Genomic DNA, 18,853 nt, shown 5'->3' with positions numbered 1-18,853 from the left:
CCCGGGCGGTTGAGGTCCCCAGCTGGGGAGAGGTTCCCGGGGCGCACAGCTGGCGGCGGCGCCTGGAGCGCACAGCGGCCAGGCCAGGCGGGCGGGCGAGGGCGCGTTCCCCGGCTGGCCTTCCCGGGTGCTCGGGATCCGAGGCACGCCCGGGCCGGCGGGCAGCGCCCAGGCCGCGAGCGCCGAGCACAGCGGCGAGGTCCTCGGCAGGGCTGCGGCGTGCTCGGGAGTTAGGGCCAAAGCCGGCCCCAAAGAAAAGAAAGGGAGAGCGCGGGGAGGACTCGGGACGGCCGCGCTCGGCGGTCCGCAGCCTCCAACGCGCGGAGACTGGGGCGGAGGGGGAGCAGGACGCCGGGAGAGCAGAACGCGGAGCTGGAACACTCATGCCAATGGGTAAAAGGGAAAAGGTGAGAAGAAATGGAGTAGGAGAGGGAACCAATGGGCGGGAGAGGCGGAGGAGGACGGGGGAGGGGCGGAAGCCAATGGGGAAGCGGGTACGCGAGCGAGGACGCGGCCCCGCGCGCTCGCCCCCCGCCCTCCTTCCCTCCCTCCGGCGGGGTTGCTCGCGCCTTCCCGGGCTCCCAGGAGACGAGGGCAGGGGCGGGGCCGAGCTGCGCGCGGGGCTGCGCGGCGCGGGCGGGAGGCGTCGCGAGGTGAGGGCGGCGCGACGCTGGTCCGGGAGCTGGAGGATTTGTGAGGCGGGCGCGCGCGGGCGCGCACTCGATTTCAGACTGCGCCGCCGCTCCGCCCCCCGCCGTGTGTGTGTGTGTGTGTGTGTGTGTGTGTGTGTGTGTGTGTGTGTGTGCGCGCGCGAGTGAGTGTGTGTGGCCGTGCGCGCGTGGCCGTGCGCGCGCCCGTGCGCGCGCGTTCCGGCGGTACGCGCCGAGAGAGAGAGAGAGAGAGAGAGAGATGCTGAGGTAAAGTTCGGGAGAGAGGGAGAAGAGAGCCGTCAGCGCGAGGGAACCCGAGTGGCCGCCATTACTGAGCCCGGCGCGGCCGCGGGCGCAGGGGACGGGGGGAGGGTCGGGGCCGCCGCCGGTGGCCGGGGTTGGCGGGCGGGCAGGCTACCTGGCCGTGGGTGCCGTCGGGCGTCGGGTTTCGGGGCGTGTGAGCCCGGGGAGGGCGGGGGGGAGGTGGAGGGAGGCTCGCGGCGCCCGGTGAGCGCGCCGGGGACCAGAGGCGAGCCGAGAGTGGAGGAGGAGGAGGCGGCGGCGGCGAGAGCGCTCCCCAGGAATGTCGCTGCCGCCGCCAGCGCCGCGGCCGCTGCCGCCGCCGCCGAGGAGGAGACGGCGGAGACCGACGTTGTTAGGTAGGGACCTTGAGAGCCCCACTGCCGGGGCCTTGCGGGCCCCCGCCCCGCCGCGGACCCTCGCGCCGCCGCTGCCCCGCTCCTTCCCCGCCGCCGCCGCCGCGGGCCGGGGCCGCCGAGGGGAAGCCTGACGCCGCGCTCGGTCCTCGCAGGCCCGGCGGGAGCGGCGGCCGCGGCGGGAAGACGGTCGGTGTGAAGGGCAGTGAGGCCGGGGAGGGGGTGCTTCTCTCCCTCTCTCTCTCCCTCTCTCTCTCCCTCTCTCTCTCCTTCCCTCCCTCTCTCGCTTTCTCTCTCTCTCGCTCTCTCTCTCTCTCTACAGGTGACGGAGCTGGGGTCGGCGGAGGCCTGCTGGTGGCCGGGCTCAAGCCGGCCCCGCCGGGCGTCCGCTCCCCATCGCCGCCCTCACTTGCCCGGGCCCCGGAAGGCTGGCGGGGAAGGAAGGTGGCGGGGCGCTCGCTGCTAACGAGTTCCACCTGGAAAGGGGGCCCGGGCGGGGGGCGGGGGTGAGGGGCCTGGAGGGTGGGCGCCGATCGGCGGAAACGCGACCTCGCCTGCAAACTTAAACCTAAGCCTCTCCCGGGGATCGGCCCTTTCACTTTTTCCCTGTCGGCCCGGCTCCTCCCTAGATCCTGGCCGCGGAATTCCCATCTGCTCCGAAGCTGGGAGTGGGGCTGTGAGAAGTTGCCCGGCCCGCCCTGTCGGTGGTCTGTGACTTGGGGCTGGGGCTCGGATCTTGAGTCCTCGCTAGAATCACCTCTGGATTCTCCCTCCCTCTGTTTCTACTAAAGAAAAGTATCGGGGTGGGGGCGGGGAGCAGCGCGGGAGCGCGCGTGCACTTACCCACACAGAACTACGCGCACTCCCTCGCACCCTCCCTCCAGCTTTATTAGAAATGCAAGGGAGGTGGAGGCCCTGCGTGCAGCCTCGGCTAAAAGGTGCTGGGAAGTAAGGGCAAACTCTACCAGGACACTTGGGAAAATTCCGAGAAAGTTACAGGACAGATGCTTATACTTTTGTATCATGTGACTGATAGGAAACCAGTTTGGACCAGTGTTCATCCAGTGTTCTATGGATGAGAATTTCAGTATTTTAAGTATGAGTACAGGGGCCTGTGTGCTTTTAAAATGCAAATTTACAACGGCAGTTTGCTTTTTCCTTTGTGATAGATCGCATACAATGACTTTTTTTTTAAGGTTCAGGTGTAAAGCAGAGAACTATTTATTTTTACTAGTTTTTACAAATATACTCTCTTCTATAAGTTGGGGAATCCACTTAAATCTCAGGCCACTGACCAATGTTAGGGGATGGTTATCAGTCCTGGAGATCTCACTTTGTAGGAGCTATCTCTAAAGTCTCCAGCAGAAAATACATCTAGTTGTAACTGTTTGGAAAAAATGTTTTGATTTAAGGATAAACTAGTCAGATGTGTTTGGAAATGTTTTTTGCAATCAATTCTAAATTTACACTTTAAGTGGAACTGATTTTTCCATATATATGGAGAGATATCTATAGCTCTCTCTCTCTCTCTATATATATATATATAACTTGTGGTATATAGGTTTATGTCGGTTCTTTATAATTAGCCCACATATCTAGTTATCTGATAAACAGCAGAGGAAGAAAGTAGCAAGTTTAGGTCACCAAAAACTTGTGAACCGATTATGTTCGTTTTAAAAAGCCATTGATTTCACTGACAAGGAGAATCAGATGGTACATACTATTACGTTATAGACAGCGATGGGTTTGATTGGTTTGTGTAGATTACAATCTTTAACTTAAGTCAGTATGTCTTATTTTACCATTCTCTGTTCATTAATTATTAAGAGCATTGGAAGTGGAATTGGTTACATTTTGGTAGGAGAATTATCAGAGAAGTTTTTTTTTTAGTGTTTCTCTGCCCGTATAAAATATTTAGCAATTCTTAAAAATGCTGCAAAATAAGGGTCTTAATTCTGTCATGTGGCACCCTGAACATCTTGAAAACAGTCTCCTTTCCTTACCTATTCTATTGGAGAAAACAAAATATTTTGACCTTGAAAAGTTACAGATTTGAAATATGATACAGCATAAAAGTTTCATAATTCATTGTTTTTTTTTTAATTGAAGTATCCTCATTAAGTACTCTCATGAAGAGTACTAAAGTTTTTTGGCATTATCAGGACATAGAATAAACGTTGCATTTCATGTTCACTTTTGAAATATGTAATAGTGCAATAGAGGTTTTCTTAACCACAGAGTAAGTTTTAATCAGTTTGCAGAGGTAGGATTTTAGCTTTCCCTGAGATATATGTCCCATACTTTTTATTTGCAGATTATGAAGGCATATAGGTAATATAATTGGAGATCATTGCATTGTGTTTTGTTTTAGGTTTATAAAATATATTTAAAGCACACTAGGGGAATTTGCTTTTGAAAGACTTGTGAAGGAATTTTAATAAAATTACATTTTTTCATAGTTTCAATTGAATTTTTTTAAAAACATTTTTATCAAATTAAGAAATGTAGCATAATGCTAAGACTTTTAAACATAAATTCCATTTTTCAAACTCAGTTCCTAAAAAACCTATAGGTTCTCCCCCTCCACCCCCAGCTAGAGATGCCTTTAGACAAGCATCTCCACAAGACACTCTGAAACCAAGGCTGCTTTTGTTTTTATCTGTGAAAGTTATCTGCATTAAAAAAGATTAAAATCTATAATGTAGCATTTATTCCTCGATTTTTATTTTACATTTTCTATGGACATGGCCCTGCAAAGATAAAGTACAAAAATTGAGGATAGTTCAAGCTTTAGTTAGAGAGGTAGCAAGTATAAAGGAGTAATTAGATGAAAAGTACTGTGAGGTGTAGAAAAGAGAACAGCTATTTCTCTCATGACCTTTTTGGCAGTTCTTCACAGAAGAAGAAACATTTTGAGTGTTTTAGCTACCAGTAGGAGTTTGAATGTAAGAGAATCAACAATTGTCTTTATTCACTTTGTGAAGCTGACTAACCACAATGCAGTGAAACTGATTATTCACTTTTTACTATATTTGTGGGTTTTATTCCGTAGAATTGCAGGTATTACTTGGGGGGGACAGTTACATATAACTTAGTGATTTCATGTTTAGAATATCACTAAGATGTGTCACCTGGTTAGATTCTCAAGAGTTAATAGTAAAAGTAAGCTTCTGTTTTTCTAGCTTATTAAATTTAGCCTATTTCATTATCCCTAGCAACTTTTTTTTTAATTGGGTAACTAGACACTGTGATCAGAATAAGAAAGTATAAAATATTTCCTTCTTAAAGCCTATAGCTTTGATGGAGAGACCATGACAAAATAGTACGTTGCCAATTCAATGCAGAATAAATGAGTTATAATTTAAAATTAAGTGTAAGGTGACTTAAAAGGAAAAGGACTTAAAAGCACAAGAGGAGGATAATGAGGGGGCGTTAGAAGTTTTGGTATGTTAGTGACTGAATCAAAAGTACAGAGAAGTATGCCAGGTATTGGTGACTCAGGCCTGTAATCCTAGCTACTCTGGAGGCTGAGGTCTGAGTATCGCCGTTTGAAGCCAGTCTGGTGGTTGGAAGCCAGCCAGGGTAGGACTCCTCTGAGAAATGCTTATCTCCAGTTGACCACCAGAAAACTGGGAGTAGAGCTGTGGCTTAAAGTGGTAAAGAACTAGTCTTGAACACAAAAGTTCAGGGACAGCACCCTGTCCCTGAGTTCAAGCCCTACAACCCACAAAAAAGGAAAAGTACTGGGAAGTGTTAGAACAGATTGGCAAATGAGGGAAATACAAGATAAAATGTAAGAGCACAGTTGTACCTGTGATCCAAATTGAAATATTTGAGGAAAACCTCATAAATCTGTATAACTGTCTATTCTAGATCAATTTGAAATTGTCAGTGTTTGAGGGGAAAAGCCTTAGCCTCTAATATGGGATATTATATCTTCCTGTTAGTCATGTCCTTTTAATTATTTAAGTAGTGTGTTTATAAAGTAGTATGCTTTCTTTTTCAGAGCCAAGATAAGATCTGTTTTCTGTTGACTGTCTGTGTAACTAATAGAAAAGTAAAATTTCTATGATCTGGGGTTGGAAGATTCACCTATTCTTCTTTGTACTAACCAAGTATATACCATTGTACATGTTTGTAAGGATATTAATGATTTCTTAGATACTTTTCTGAAGTATATGATTTGTCTATAGAAATAATACCTGAAACCCAAGTGATATCATCTGTTGGTCAAACTGATTAGCTTTTCGTTAAGAAAACTTCATTTTTCTTTTATATTTTAGGTTTGGCACCAGTCACTTAAGTAAGCTATGTCTTGGATTGCTCTTTTCAATTCTAATAGCCTTCAGTATTAGTTTCTTGAGCTTTGTGCCCAACCAGATTTTGTGTTGTATTTTATGTTCAAACTAAGCTGTTGCTTATTGCAAGTTCTAACTAACTCTTGTTTGTCTCTGGAGAGCATAGATCTTAACACATTTTTTTATCCAGCCATATTTCCCGAACTCCCCCAGCCATATTTCTTGCCCAGTTTTCTGCCTTATTTATTTTTGTGTTGGTACTATGAGTCTGGGTGACGGAGGCTTGAGCTTTGTGTCGGGGCACTGTCTCAGCTTTTTTGCTCAAGATTGACTCTTTACTACTTGGGCCACAGCTCCACTTCCAGCTTTTTTTCCTTCTTGGTCATTAATTGGTGTCTTTGGTCATGAGAGTCTTATGAATTTCCTGCCCAGTTGATTTCAAACCTCAGCCCTCAGAACTCAGTCAGTCTCCTGAGTAGCTAGCATTGTAGGCATTAGCCAGGAACACTAAAAGGTTTTGTTTGTTTGAGAGAGGCTCTTACTATGTAGTTCAGGCTAGCCTCAAACTCTTTGTCTTCTTGACTTAATCTCCAAAGTGCTGGGATTGCAGACACTTGTCACTATATCCAGTTTTCTTCTTTCTAATATGGCTTCTATATTCAGTCAATATCCTGTTCACATACTTAGTCTATTTTCAAGGTTCATTCCTTTTTATTAAAATTCAGTATATTGCAGGGATTTGCAAACTATGGCCTGTAGGGCAAACTAATACTAATACCTATTTTCATATAATGGCTTTTGTATTTTGAAATGTCTGGCAACAAAATTACAGGAGTACTATTGTGATCTCTAGAAATTATATGAAATTCAAGTATCTATCCCTAAATAAAATCTTACACAGCCGTAGTCATTCATCTAAGAATTACTATGACTACTTTTACACTGTGATGGCAGAGTAAAGTTGTGCGCCAGACCACCATAGCATACAAAGCTAAACTATTTACTACCTGTCCTTTTGAAGGAAAAGTGTTCTAAAGCCTGATCTATTCGAGTTTGTACTTAACCTCTTTGAATTTGTAATGCATTTATCAACTTCATAATGTAGCCCATTGCCTTTATCTCTTCAGCTGTGGTTTTTTAAATCTATGATTTTAATTCTGTACCCCATCCTCTGATTATTTGACATGCTAATATTTTCATCACCAGGTGTGCCCCCATCTTTTAAAAAATTGTTAGGCCTTACCCCAGTCATTTACATAATAAAAATTTACCCCAGTCATTTATAAAAGTAATAATCCCTCCTCTGTATAGCATTACAGTATTAAATGTCAACTTACTCCTGTCTCCCATTTAGTTCTGCATAGTGACGGAGGGGACTCAGATCTAGGAAAGATGATGAGCTAACTCATAATACTAGCTTAATGGACTTGCCTCTACATGCCTTTGAACCTTTAAAAAGCTGATATGGGCAAGCATTAGTGGTTTGCACTTGTAATCCTAGCTACTCAGAAGGCTGAGATCTGAGTATTACAGTTAGAAGCCAGAGCCAGCCTGGGCAGCAAAGTCTGTGATCCTCTATCTCCAATGAACCACAGAAAAGCTAGAAATGGAGCTGTGGCTCAAGTGGTAGAGCACTATCTTTGAACAAAAAAAAAAAATCTTAAGGGATGGTCCCCAGGCCCTCAGTTCAAGCCCCAGTACTGGAGTACACACAAAAACACCCTGATTAAGGTTAAGCAGATAGTAGCTGAGCATAGTAAGTACTTAGGTATTTTTTTCCTGGGTGAAAATGACCTTTGGGTCTTCTGTTTTTACCACTGAATAAGGAAGTAGACTAGGAAGATTTGGAATAACTCACACCAGCATCTAAGGGACATGTTATGAGAGGATTGTATAGATTAATAAAATCATAGGCAGTACATCCTTGTTTGTCAAATACTTTTGGCAATGAAACTTTTTTCAAACGGTAATTTGAAATTTGAAGAGATAAAAATGGATTAAAAACACAATTCCCTTTTTAAAGTAGAGGTTGGTAAGCTCCCAGAGTCCTGCCTGTTTGGAGCCTCCTGAAAGTACTTCCACAGAATCTTTGGGCTTACTGTTTATAAACTCATGTGTATTAACAAACTATGTCTTAAAAGCTAAACTTTCAGATATGGAAACAAGAGCTTTATTTTGTGTGATTGTGGTTCTTAATGTACTATGTTATTTCTCTTCTCTCTTTTCTTTTTTTGTTTGCCCTTATGGTTAATCTCATACTGTTACTGTATCTGACTTTGTTACCTGGTATATTGTATATATGTTTATTTGAAATAGGAAAGGAAGGAGGGGAAACAAGATGATTGGGAGGGGATGGAAGTAGGGAGATGGGGACAAAAACATGAGAAGGAGTATCAATGTGAGAAGTAATGCACCTGTAATTCTTCTATACATTATCCCGACAATAAAAACGTCTTAATTATTTTTTTAAAAAACCCTAAAGTTTCAATACTAACATTCTGCAATATTAGAATTTATTGGCCCATAGCAGAATGTGTTTTTTATTAGTTATTCCTGTAATTGTGATTTAGGATTATCTAATGGTTTTATAACAAAGTGGTGTGAGCCTAGAGATTTTGCTCATGTATTTATCAAGTACTTACTGAGTATTCTTTGTGTGTCAGGCACTCTGGCTTCTGGAAACTCAATGCAAAAGAAAGCAAAATTCCTAGGCTTTCTGGTAATTTAATAAATTTTAATAAGTTGTGGACATTTTAGTAAGTTCTTTTTATTCACCTGACTACTCTTGGCTAAGACTACTTTATATAAATGATGACTTTGATTCCTTTAAATCCAAAGATTGTGTGTTTTTGTGGTAGGAATCTTGGTTTAAAGGTAAAATATGTAGAATGTGATTATTGTTGAATTACTTACTTGTTATACATATGCTAAAGTGTCAGTTTTTTAACACATTTTTTGATGAATTTTCCATTTTAAATAAGCATTTAGAAAAGTAACATATTTGAATTACCATATTATTTTAGTATACAGGGTCTTTTATATGAATTCTTAAAGTAGAGAAGTTGTTTGCATTATATTGTGGTATATATATGATACTTTGGGCCCATATTTTCTTTTTTCGGTGCTCATATAAAGGATACAGATAAAATGAAAAGTCTCCTTTTTAAATTCTATATTGCCAGATATTTATATCTACTATATTAGGGTTATATGTTCAATTTTTAAAAATGAGTTTGTATCGTAAATAAAAATGCATGGTTATTCTGGCTGAACACATCATTGTAGATCACACTTTGTCTTCATTACGATGCCTTAATTTTGACTATACTTTTTGTTTTACTATTCAGGATTTATGCATAATTGAGAGCCATTATGTAGAAAGGACTTGTTCTATGGGCTCTTAGGTATAGTTATAGGATACATGTAGATATGTGCCTTTTTGGCCCTTTCATTAAATCTACAGTGGAATAAGGAGAAAGAACTAATGAAAAATAATAAATAGTGTAATATTTTTGGACCTATTGGGGAAAATAAGCACAAAGGCAAGAATATGCCTATTGTGTATTCCTCAGGCTGATTATAATAGAATGACAATGGGAGAATGGTATTAGAATAAATAAGAAAAGACTGGAAAAAGCAGATCTTGTAGTTGTAGTAGGTCATTGAAAAGGCTTACCTTTTACTTGAAAAACACCAGAAAGTTTTGTACAGAAGAATGAACGGTTCTACTTTTTGTTTTAAAAAGAGCATTTGGCTGCCCTGATTTGAATGAAGGAGAAGGTAGCTGGGTGAAGCAGGAAATTAGAAAGCTTCAGAGTAATTTTGAATCATATCTGATGGCATATAAGATCAGGTATCAAGGTATCAAGAGCTAGGAAATTACAAGTTAAAAAAAAAGTAAGAATAGAAGGGGCCTGGAGTTTGGCCTAGTGCTTGCCTAGCATGCACAAAGACCCAGGTTCAATTCCTTGGTACCACATACATAGAAAACACCAGAAGTGGCAGAAGTAGTGCTGTGGCTCAAGTAGCAGAGTGCTAGACTTGAGAAAGTTCAAGGACAGTGCCCAGACCCTGTGTTCAAGCCCCAGAACTGACCACAAAAAAAAAAAAGAAAAAAAAGAAATTTCCTGATATGGTAACTTAAAAGCAAGACTTAAATACACACACGCACGCACGCACGCACGCACGCACATATGCAAGGCAAGGTGGCTCAAGCCTGTAATCATAGGCAGAGATCTGAGGGTCACGGTTCAAAGCTAGCCAAGGCATTAAAGTCTGTGTGATTCTTATCTCCAGTTAACCATAAGAAAATCAGAAGTGGTGCTGTGGCTCAAGGGGGAGGGCAGTAACCTTGAGTTAAGGAGCTCAGGGGACAGTGCCCAGGCCTAGGGGTAGGGCAGTATCCTTGAGCTGAGGAGCTCAAGGACAGTGCCCAGGCCCAGAGTTCAAGCCCCACCCAAGGGGGGAGCGGGGCGGGACATATATATACATATATATATGTATATATATATATATAGCTCCTTTGTTAATGAATGCAGCAGTGTTTCGAAAAGCACATTGTATTGATTATTAAATGTATATATTTTAAATTATACATGAGATATACCAGACTTCCAGTAGATTGCATGTGAATTTTTTTTTAATTTTAGAAAGCTGCCTTGTAAGCATGCAATATTTGAATAACATAATAAGATACCTTAGAAAGCAGTTATTCTCATACACTAATTTCAGTTGCTGGATATAAATTTGTTATCCAGTTAATGTATTGTGCTTTTCTGTAAATATTCATAAAATAGTTTAATTGTTCTTTTGCACATTTGAGGCAAAAATTGTTAAACAATTGGATACAATTAATTCAGATTAAAATTTTTTAAATTTTAATAGAATTAGCTGAGACAGGCTCAGTTTTCTTTATCTTTTATTGTCCCATTAATGTTTGTAAATTAAATTTTGATTACGTCCTTTTCATAAGTTTTATACAACTTCCTGTAGTTCCAAAAACCAAATTAAGAAGTGGCTTTTGTTTACTAGGTACTTCACATTTTATATATTTGTTTAGTTTGTATATTTATGTAAGGAAGCATGCTTGTTTTACAGATGAGAGAACATGTTATAACCACTATGGAAAGCAATATGGCAGTGCCTCAAAAGGCTCAACATAGAGCTTCCCTATGACCCAGCAATTCCACTACTTGGCATTTACCCAACCATCCAGAAACTAGGACATACTAAATCCACTACCACAATAATGTTCATTGCAGCATTATTCACCATAGCAAAAATATGGAACCAACCTAAATGTCCCTCAGTTGATGAGTGGATCAACAAGTTGTGGTATTTGCACACAATGGAATTCTATGCTGCTGTCAGAAAAAACAACATCGCCCCATTTGTTAGGAAATGGAAAGTCTTAGAAAAAATCATATTAAGTGAAGTAAGCCAGACTCAAAGGAAATTAGTCTCAATGGTTCCCCTCATTTGTCATAATCAGTAGAAACCTTGGGCTCTACTAGCAGAGATCTGCAATAGAGCAAAACCTTGATACATAAGGCCATATAGTATGAAGCTAATTGAAAGGACCTCTAAGATATTGAAACAAAAGCCATATAACGAATGATTGTTTTCCTTAATGTACTATGTTATCTCTCATCTCTTTTATTGTCCCTTGGTTATCTCATATTGTTACAGTATCTCACTTTGTTATCTGATATATTGAATTTATTTGTATTTGGTTATTTGAAATTGGATAAGGAAGGGGGGGAAACCAAGATGGGGGGGAGGGGGTTGGGAGGAGGAGGGTAATGGGGACCAAGACATGTGAAAGGGTATCAATATATGTGAATTAATGCACCTTCTATCTGGCAAATATCATGTAACCCTTTTATTAATTATAATAAAAAAAGAAAAAGAAAAAAAGAAGTTTTAGGACTTTACCATTGCCAACTAGTAATAATAGACAGATATTGAATTCAGATATGTTTACTAATGTCTTCTACTTCTTATGTTGTGGATTCAATATAACAACATTTTCTTCAGAGGTAAACTTAGTGCTTGGTGCTTGTGGTACATACCTATAATCCTAACTTCTTTGGTGTTAGAGATTAGTAGGATTGTGGTTTGAGCTTAGCCCAGGCAAAAAGGGAGACCTTCAGTTTAATCAACATTGTGAATATGGTGATGTACACTTCTCATCACAGACCATGGAAATGTAAATAGAAAAGTCTCAGTTCAGGCCAGCCAAGGCATAAATGCAAGACCCTGAGCCAAAAATAACCAAATCAAAAAGGACTGACGGCATGGCTTCAGTTGTGGAACACTTGCCTAGCAAACAGGAAGGAGGCCCATCTCTTCCTCCGGTACCACCAAAAATAAAAAGAGTGAACCTAATCCACATTTTATTTGACAATCAGATAGTGATTGGGTAATCATTAAAATTCAGTTGAGGCTGGCAGAATAAGCGTCTAGAATAAGAACACATCTGTAATCCTATTTTTAAAAATTATTATAGTTTTGGAAGTGGCACTGTGGCTCAAAGTGGTAGAGCACTAGCTTTGAGCTGAAAAGTTCATGGAGAGTTCAGGCCCCACAACCAGAAAAAAAAAAAGTTACTATGGTTTTGTGAGGTGTATTCAGGAGTTTTAATTATAAGAACGGTATTTCTGCTCGTAATATAGATGTGTATTTAATTGAAAAGTTTCTTACAATTGAGATCAGATTTGCAGAAAGGTTAGTGTGATCTTTTAATTTTTTGTTGTTTTTTATATTATTTGTATTTTCCCCTTTTGTGAAAGAGATAATGTGATAGAGATAATGTATTGTTTTAAATTCAACTTCAAAAGAATGACTATCTCCAAGTTAAGAAATTGTGAAATACTTAATAGAAACATATAACCAAAATTAAATTTGATTCTATTCTTCAAAGTTACTTTGTTTTACTGGCATATCAAAAAAAATTTATCTTTACTGATGCTGAGACTCTTTATGCATAGCCTAATCTGGTCTGAAAATCACTGTGTATAGTTCAGGCTGGCCTGAACTCAAGTTGTCTCTGCATTTGCCTCTTTCTGAGGTTATAGATGTATGTCACTATACCTGGCTCAATAATTTAAACAATTGCTGCTAATACATAATCTTAAAGTGGTTTAGCTTGGTGTTACTCAAGGTGTGATCCTGAAACAGTAACTGAGAGAAAATAAATTCAGAAGTCAAGAGAGTCCAAAATCCACTTATTTAAACCCAGTAATTTTATGTGTCTTGAATCTATGAAAAAAATCAAAGCATGGATGTGTGTGTGTTTATTATGTTTATGTTTGTTGGACTCAAGACTAGGGCTCTGTCCCTGAGCTTTTGCTCAAGGCTAGTGCTCTGCTGTTTGTGTTATAGCCATGTTTAGCTTCTTTGGTAGGTTATTGGAGTCTCTGACTTTGCTACCCTGCCTAGCTTCCAACTGTGACCCTCAGAGTAGTGAGGATTACCTGCAGGAGCATGGATTTTTTTTTTAAGTTCATGTATTTATTTATTGTATTTTACATTTTGACTTATGGATAGGAAATAAAACTCTTTAGTTAATTGCTATCATAGTATCATTCTTTGTCTCCTCCCCTTCCTCTTCTTTTTTTTCTGGTGTTAGAAATCAAGCCCAGGGAATAGTGTATGTTAAACTTGTGCTGTACTATAGGAGCCATATTTACAGATCTTACTTTTTTTAATGTATTTGCATATTCATAATAGTTTTTAAATATGCAATTCGATTTTACAGAAAAGTTGAAACTGAAATTGTCTTCTTTTAATTATAGAAGTTTGTTAAATTTATGCAGACTTCTGTTTTAGGGAATATGTTTTAAGAAACTCTAATTGAAAGCAGGTAATAGTATTACATATATATATATATTTTTTTTTTTTGCCAGTCTTGGGACTTGAACTCAGAGCCTGAGCACTGTCTTTGGGTTTTTTCTCAAAGCTAGAGCTCTACTGCTTTTGGATTTTTCTATGTATGTGGTACCAAGGAATTGAATCGGGATCTTCGTGCATGCTAGGCAAGCACTCTACCACTAAGCCAAACTCCTGGCCCCTATATTTTTTAAAAGTAAGGAAAACATAGGAATACACTTGGGTGATAGAGTACTTATGTGCATAAGACTTAGGTTTAGTCCCTGGCACATTTACCAACAAAATTGAATGAAATTATTAAGGGAATTGTTAAAATAACCAGTACATTTTAGTTACTATCAATATAGCTTCAAAGAAGGCAGGAATATTAAGAGTGGAAAGAATTAGTTTTGTCAACCCCATAGTAGAGCTAAAATTCACACTTAGTAATAAGAGTTCACTTTAAAGTTTATGAATCATTAAAGTTTTATATATTTGCCTTAAATTTTGAGGTTATTTGCACTTTTATAAGATAAAATACATGTAACATCATTTTGCATGAGCATTTCCTATGTATAATTCCTGATTAAAATTTGTCCTTTTTTCATCTTTCTAGGAAGATGATCCTTCTGATCTTGAAGACTTTTCTGAGGAAATGAGGGAAATAAAAAGAACCAAATATAATTGTGAAATTCAGGATCTATATTTTGAGATGACTTCATTTTCAGAATGAAAAGCATATGTCATTACCTTTATGAATGTAGAGACATGAGAAGAAAGTTATGATGGCAAAAAACAAAGAGCCTCGTCCCCCGTCCTATACTATCAGTGTAGTTGGACTTTCTGGAACTGAAAAAGACAAAGGTAACTGTGGAGTTGGAAAGTCTTGTTTGTGCAATAGATTTGTACGCTCAAAAGCAGATGAATATTATCCAGAGCATACTTCTGTGCTTAGCACCATTGACTTTGGAGGAAGAGTAGTAAACAATGATCACTTTTTATATTGGGGTGACATAATACAAAGTGGTGAAGATGGAGTGGAATGCAAAATTCATGTCATTGAACAGACAGAGTTCATTGATGACCAGACTTTCTTGCCTCATCGGAGTACAAATTTGCAACCGTATATAAAACGTGCAGCTGCCTCTAAATTACAGTCAGCAGAAAAACTGATGTATATTTGCACTGATCAACTGGGCTTGGAGCAAGACTTTGAGCAGAAGCAAATGCCAGAAGGGAAGCTCAATGTAGATGGATTTTTATTGTGCATTGATGTAAGTCAAGGATGTAATAGGAAATTTGATGATCAACTTAAATTTGTGAATAACCTTTTTGTCCAGCTATCAAAATCAAAAAAACCTGTAATAATAGCAGCAACTAAATGTGATGAATGTGTGGATCATTATCTTAGAGAAGTGCAAGCATTTGCTTCAAACAAAAAGAACCTTCTTGTAGTAGAAACATCAGCACGATTTAATGTCAACATTGAGACATGTTTCATTGCACTGGTACAAATGTTGGATAAAACTCGTGGCAAACCTAAAATTATTCCCTATCTGGATGCTTATAAAACACAGAGACAACTTGTTGTCACAGCAACAGATAAGTTTGAAAAACTTGTGCAGACTGTGAGGGACTATCATGCAACTTGGAAAACTGTTAGTAACAAATTAAAAAATCATCCTGACTATGAAGAATACATCAATTTAGAGGGAACAAGAAAGGCCAGAAATACATTCTCCAAGCATATAGAGCAACTCAAACAGGAGCACATAAGAAAAAGAAGAGAAGAGTATATAAATACCTTACCAAGAGCTTTTAATACTCTCTTGCCAAATTTGGAGGAGATAGAACATTTGAATTGGTCAGAAGCTTTGAAATTAATGGAGAAAAGAGCAGATTTCCAGTTATGTTTTGTGGTGCTAGAAAAAACACCTTGGGATGAAACTGACCATATAGACAAAATTAATGATAGACGAATCCCATTTGACCTCTTGGGCACTTTAGAAGCTGAAAAGGTCTATCAGAACCATGTACAGCATCTAATATCAGAGAAAAGACGAGTTGAAATGAAGGAAAAATTCAAGAAGACTTTGGAAAAAATTCAGTTCATTTCACCTGGACAGCCATGGGAGGAAGTTATGTGTTTTGTTATGGAGGATGAAGCCTTCAAATACATCACTGAGGCTGACAGCAAAGAGGTATATGGTAGGCATCAGCGAGAGATAGTTGAAAAAGCCAAAGAAGAGTTTCAGGAAATGCTTTTTGAGCATTCTGAACTGTTTTATGATTTAGATCTTAATGCAACACCAAGTTCAGATAAAATGAGTGAAATTCATACAGTTCTGAGTGAAGAACCTAGGTACAAAGCTTTACAGAAACTTGCACCTGATCGGGAATCTCTTCTCCTTAAACACATAGGATTTGTTTATCATCCCACTAAAGAAACATGCCTTAGTGGCCAAAATTGTACAGACATTAAAGTGGAGCACTTACTTGCCAGTAGTCTCTTACAGTTGGATCATGGACGCTTAAGGTTATATCACGATAGTACCAATATAGATAAAGTTAACCTTTTCATTTTTGGGAAAGATGGTCTTGCCCAAGAACTAGCAAATGAGATAAGGACGCAATCCACTGATGATGAATATGCCTTAGATGGAAAAATTTATGAACTTGATCTTCGGCCAGTTGATGCCAAATCGCCTTACATTTGGAGTCAATTATGGACTGCTGCCTTTAAACCACATGGGTGCTTCTGTGTATTTAATTCCATTGAGTCACTGAGTTTTATCGGGGACTTTATTGGAAAAGTGAGAACTGAAGCTTCTCAGATCAGAAAAGATACATATATGGCTAATCTTCCATTTACATTAATTCTGGCTAATCAGCGAGATTCCGTTAGTAAGAATCTACCCATTCTCAGGCACCAAGGGCAGCAGTTGGCAAACAAGCTACAGTGCCCTTTTGTAGATGTACCTGCTGGTACATATCCTCGTAAATTTAATGAGTCTCAAATAAAGCAAGCTCTAAGAGGAGTCTTGGAATCAGTTAAACACAATTTAGAGGTGGTAAGCCCAGTTCCTACCAATAAAGATGTATCAGAAGCTGACTTGAGAATTGTCATGTGTGCCATGTGTGGTGATCCATTTAGTGTAGATCTTATTTTATCACCCTTCCTTGATTCTCATTCTTGTAGTGCTGCTCAGGCTGGTCAGAATAATTCCCTAATGCTTGACAAAATTATTGGTGAAAAAAGAAGACGGATACAGATCACAATATTATCGTACCACTCCTCAATTGGAGTAAGGAAAGATGAACTGGTTCATGGGTATATATTAGTTTACTCTGCAAAGCGGAAAGCATCAATGGGAATGCTCAGAGCGTTTCTTTCAGAAGTTCAAGACACTATTCCTGTACAACTTGTGGCAGTTACTGACAGCCAAGCAGATTTTTTTGAAAATGAGGCTATCAAAGAATTAATGACTGAAGGAGAACATATTGCAACTGAGATCACTGCTAAATTTACAGCGCTATATTCTTTATCTCAGTATCATCGGCAAACGGAAGTCTTTACTCTGTTTTTCAGTGATGTCCTAGAGAAAAAAAATATGATTGAAAATTCCTATTTGTCTGATAATACAAGAGAATCTGCCCATCAAAGTGAGGATGTTTTTCTACCATCTCCCAGAGACTGTTTTCCCTATAACAACTACCCTGATTCAGATGATGACACTGAAGCACCACCTCCATATAGTCCAATTGGGGATGATGTACAATTACTTCCAACACCTAGTGACCGTTCCAGATACAGATTAGACTTGGAAGGAAATGAATATCCTGTTCATAGCACCCCAAACTGTCACGATCACGAACGCAACCATAAAGTGCCTCCACCTATTAAACCTAAACCAGTTGTACCTAAGACAAATGTGAAGAAACTGGATCCAAACCTTTTAAAAACAATTGAAGCTGGTATTGGTAAAAATCCAAGAAAACAGATTTCTCGGGTGCCTTTGGCGCATCCTGAAGATATGGATTCTTCAGATAACTACGCAGAACCCATTGACACAATTTTCAAACAGAAGGGCTACTCTGATGAGATTTATGTTGTCCCAGAAGATAGTCAGAATCGAATTATTAAAATTCGAAACTCATTTGTAAATAACACCCAAGGAGATGAAGAAAATGGATTTTCAGATAGAACCTCAAAGGGTCATGGGGAACGGAGACCTTCAAAATACAAATATAAATCTAAAACCTTGTTTAGTAAAGCCAAGTCCTATTACAGAAGAACACATTCTGATGCAAGTGATGATGAGGCTTTCACTACTTCTAAAACGAAAAGAAAAGGGAGACATCGTGGAAGTGAAGAAGATCCCCTACTTTCTCCTGTTGAAACTTGGAAGGGTGGCATTGATAATCCTGCTATCACTTCTGACCAGGAGGTAGATGATAAGAAGATGAAGAAGAAAACACATAAAGTAAAAGAGGATAAAAAGGTAAATTCACTACAGTTAGATAAGTTTATATTGATGTCTGTACTTGGAATCTTAGCTACTCAGGAGGCTGAGATCTGAGGATTGATGTTCAATCTAGTACTAGCAGAACAAGAAAGTCTTTGAAAATCCAGTCTCCAAATAACCATCAAGAAGCTGAAAATGGAGCTGTGACTAAGTGGTAGAACACTAGCCTTGAGCAAAAAAGCTCAAGAACAGTGCCCAGGCCCTGAGTTCAAGATCCAGGAGTAGGTTTGTCTCATATACTTAAGGATAAAAATTGAAAGGAATGTTTTTCTGTAGAAGTTCAGATAAGAAGTTATTGGTTCTTTTCCCTCTGTAATCCTATTTTTCCATTTTCCATTGCGACCATCAGCTTTAAAATATTAATATGATGGGCCAGGAGTTGAGCCTAGTGGTAGAGTGCTTGTCTAGCATGCACAGAGACCTGGGTTCAATTCCTCGGTACCACATACATAGGGGAAAAAAAGCCAGAAATGGTGCTGTGGCTCAAGTGGTAGAGCTCGAGCCTTGAGAAAGCCCAAGTACAATGCTCAAGCCCTGAACTCAAGCCCAGGACTGGCAAAAAAAAATTTAATATGATATACCTGTTTGACTCAGGATAGAAATAGTAACAATTTTATAGTTGTGGAGATTTATTAACTTTTCTAGGAAGATCTTTTGTGTTTTGAAATTTCATTTGTAGAACATGGCTAAATTGCTTTCTTTCCTTTACATTTTTAATAGATGTTAAATCATCTGATAACACTAAGCATTAAAGATGTAAACGTGTATTACATTTCTGTTAAGCTTGTGTTTTGTACTTTTTTATTAGTGTTTTTCCACAGTGAATTTCAGAAACTTAAATTACTGTTTGAAAC

At 39.7% G+C, this 18,853-nt stretch overlaps 2 protein-coding genes across 3 annotated transcripts in view; both read left to right on the top strand.

Moving 5' to 3' along the window:
- Positions 1 to 389: 389 nt before the first annotated feature.
- Positions 390 to 14,178, top strand: LOC150055237 (uncharacterized). The gene is made up of 3 exons (XM_090344170.1): positions 390 to 653; positions 888 to 1,309; positions 14,090 to 14,178. Exons 1-3 carry the CDS (start codon positions 390 to 392, stop codon positions 14,130 to 14,132), a joined length of 729 nt encoding a protein of 242 aa, XP_090200296.1. The 3' UTR covers positions 14,133 to 14,178.
- Arhgap5 (Rho GTPase activating protein 5) overlaps positions 14,138 to 18,853 on the top strand; it is a 51,690-nt gene continuing 46,974 nt past the window's right edge. The window contains exon 1 of one of the 2 annotated variants that reach the window (XM_090345203.1): positions 14,138 to 17,975. In XM_090345203.1, coding sequence (XP_090201329.1) covers positions 14,256 to 17,975 — 3,720 coding nt within the window. In that variant the 5' untranslated portion in view covers positions 14,138 to 14,255. The remainder of the gene's footprint in view (positions 17,976 to 18,853) is intronic. The other variant, XM_090345202.1, reaches the window with a different exon arrangement.

This window comes from Megascapheus bottae, chromosome 14, assembly GCF_031878675.1.
Source record: "Megascapheus bottae isolate mThoBot1 chromosome 14, mThoBot2.hap1, whole genome shotgun sequence".
Lineage (NCBI taxonomy): Eukaryota > Metazoa > Chordata > Mammalia > Rodentia > Geomyidae > Megascapheus > Megascapheus bottae.
Note: the sequence above shows the minus strand (reverse complement) of the source record. Positions and strands in the feature narration are given on the sequence as shown.

Bases quoted from the DNA above. Each gene is read 5' to 3' on its own strand.
- LOC150055237 (XM_090344170.1), top strand. From the start codon at position 390: ATGGGTAAAAGGGAAAAGGTGAGAAGAAATGGAGTAGGAGAGGGAACC. The intron at 654-887 runs GTGAGGGCGGCG...GTACGCGCCGAG, and splicing joins CGGGCGGGAGGCGTCGCGAG to AGAGAGAGAGAGAGAGAGAG. The intron at 1,310-14,089 runs GTAGGGACCTTG...TCATCTTTCTAG, and splicing joins GCGGAGACCGACGTTGTTAG to GAAGATGATCCTTCTGATCT.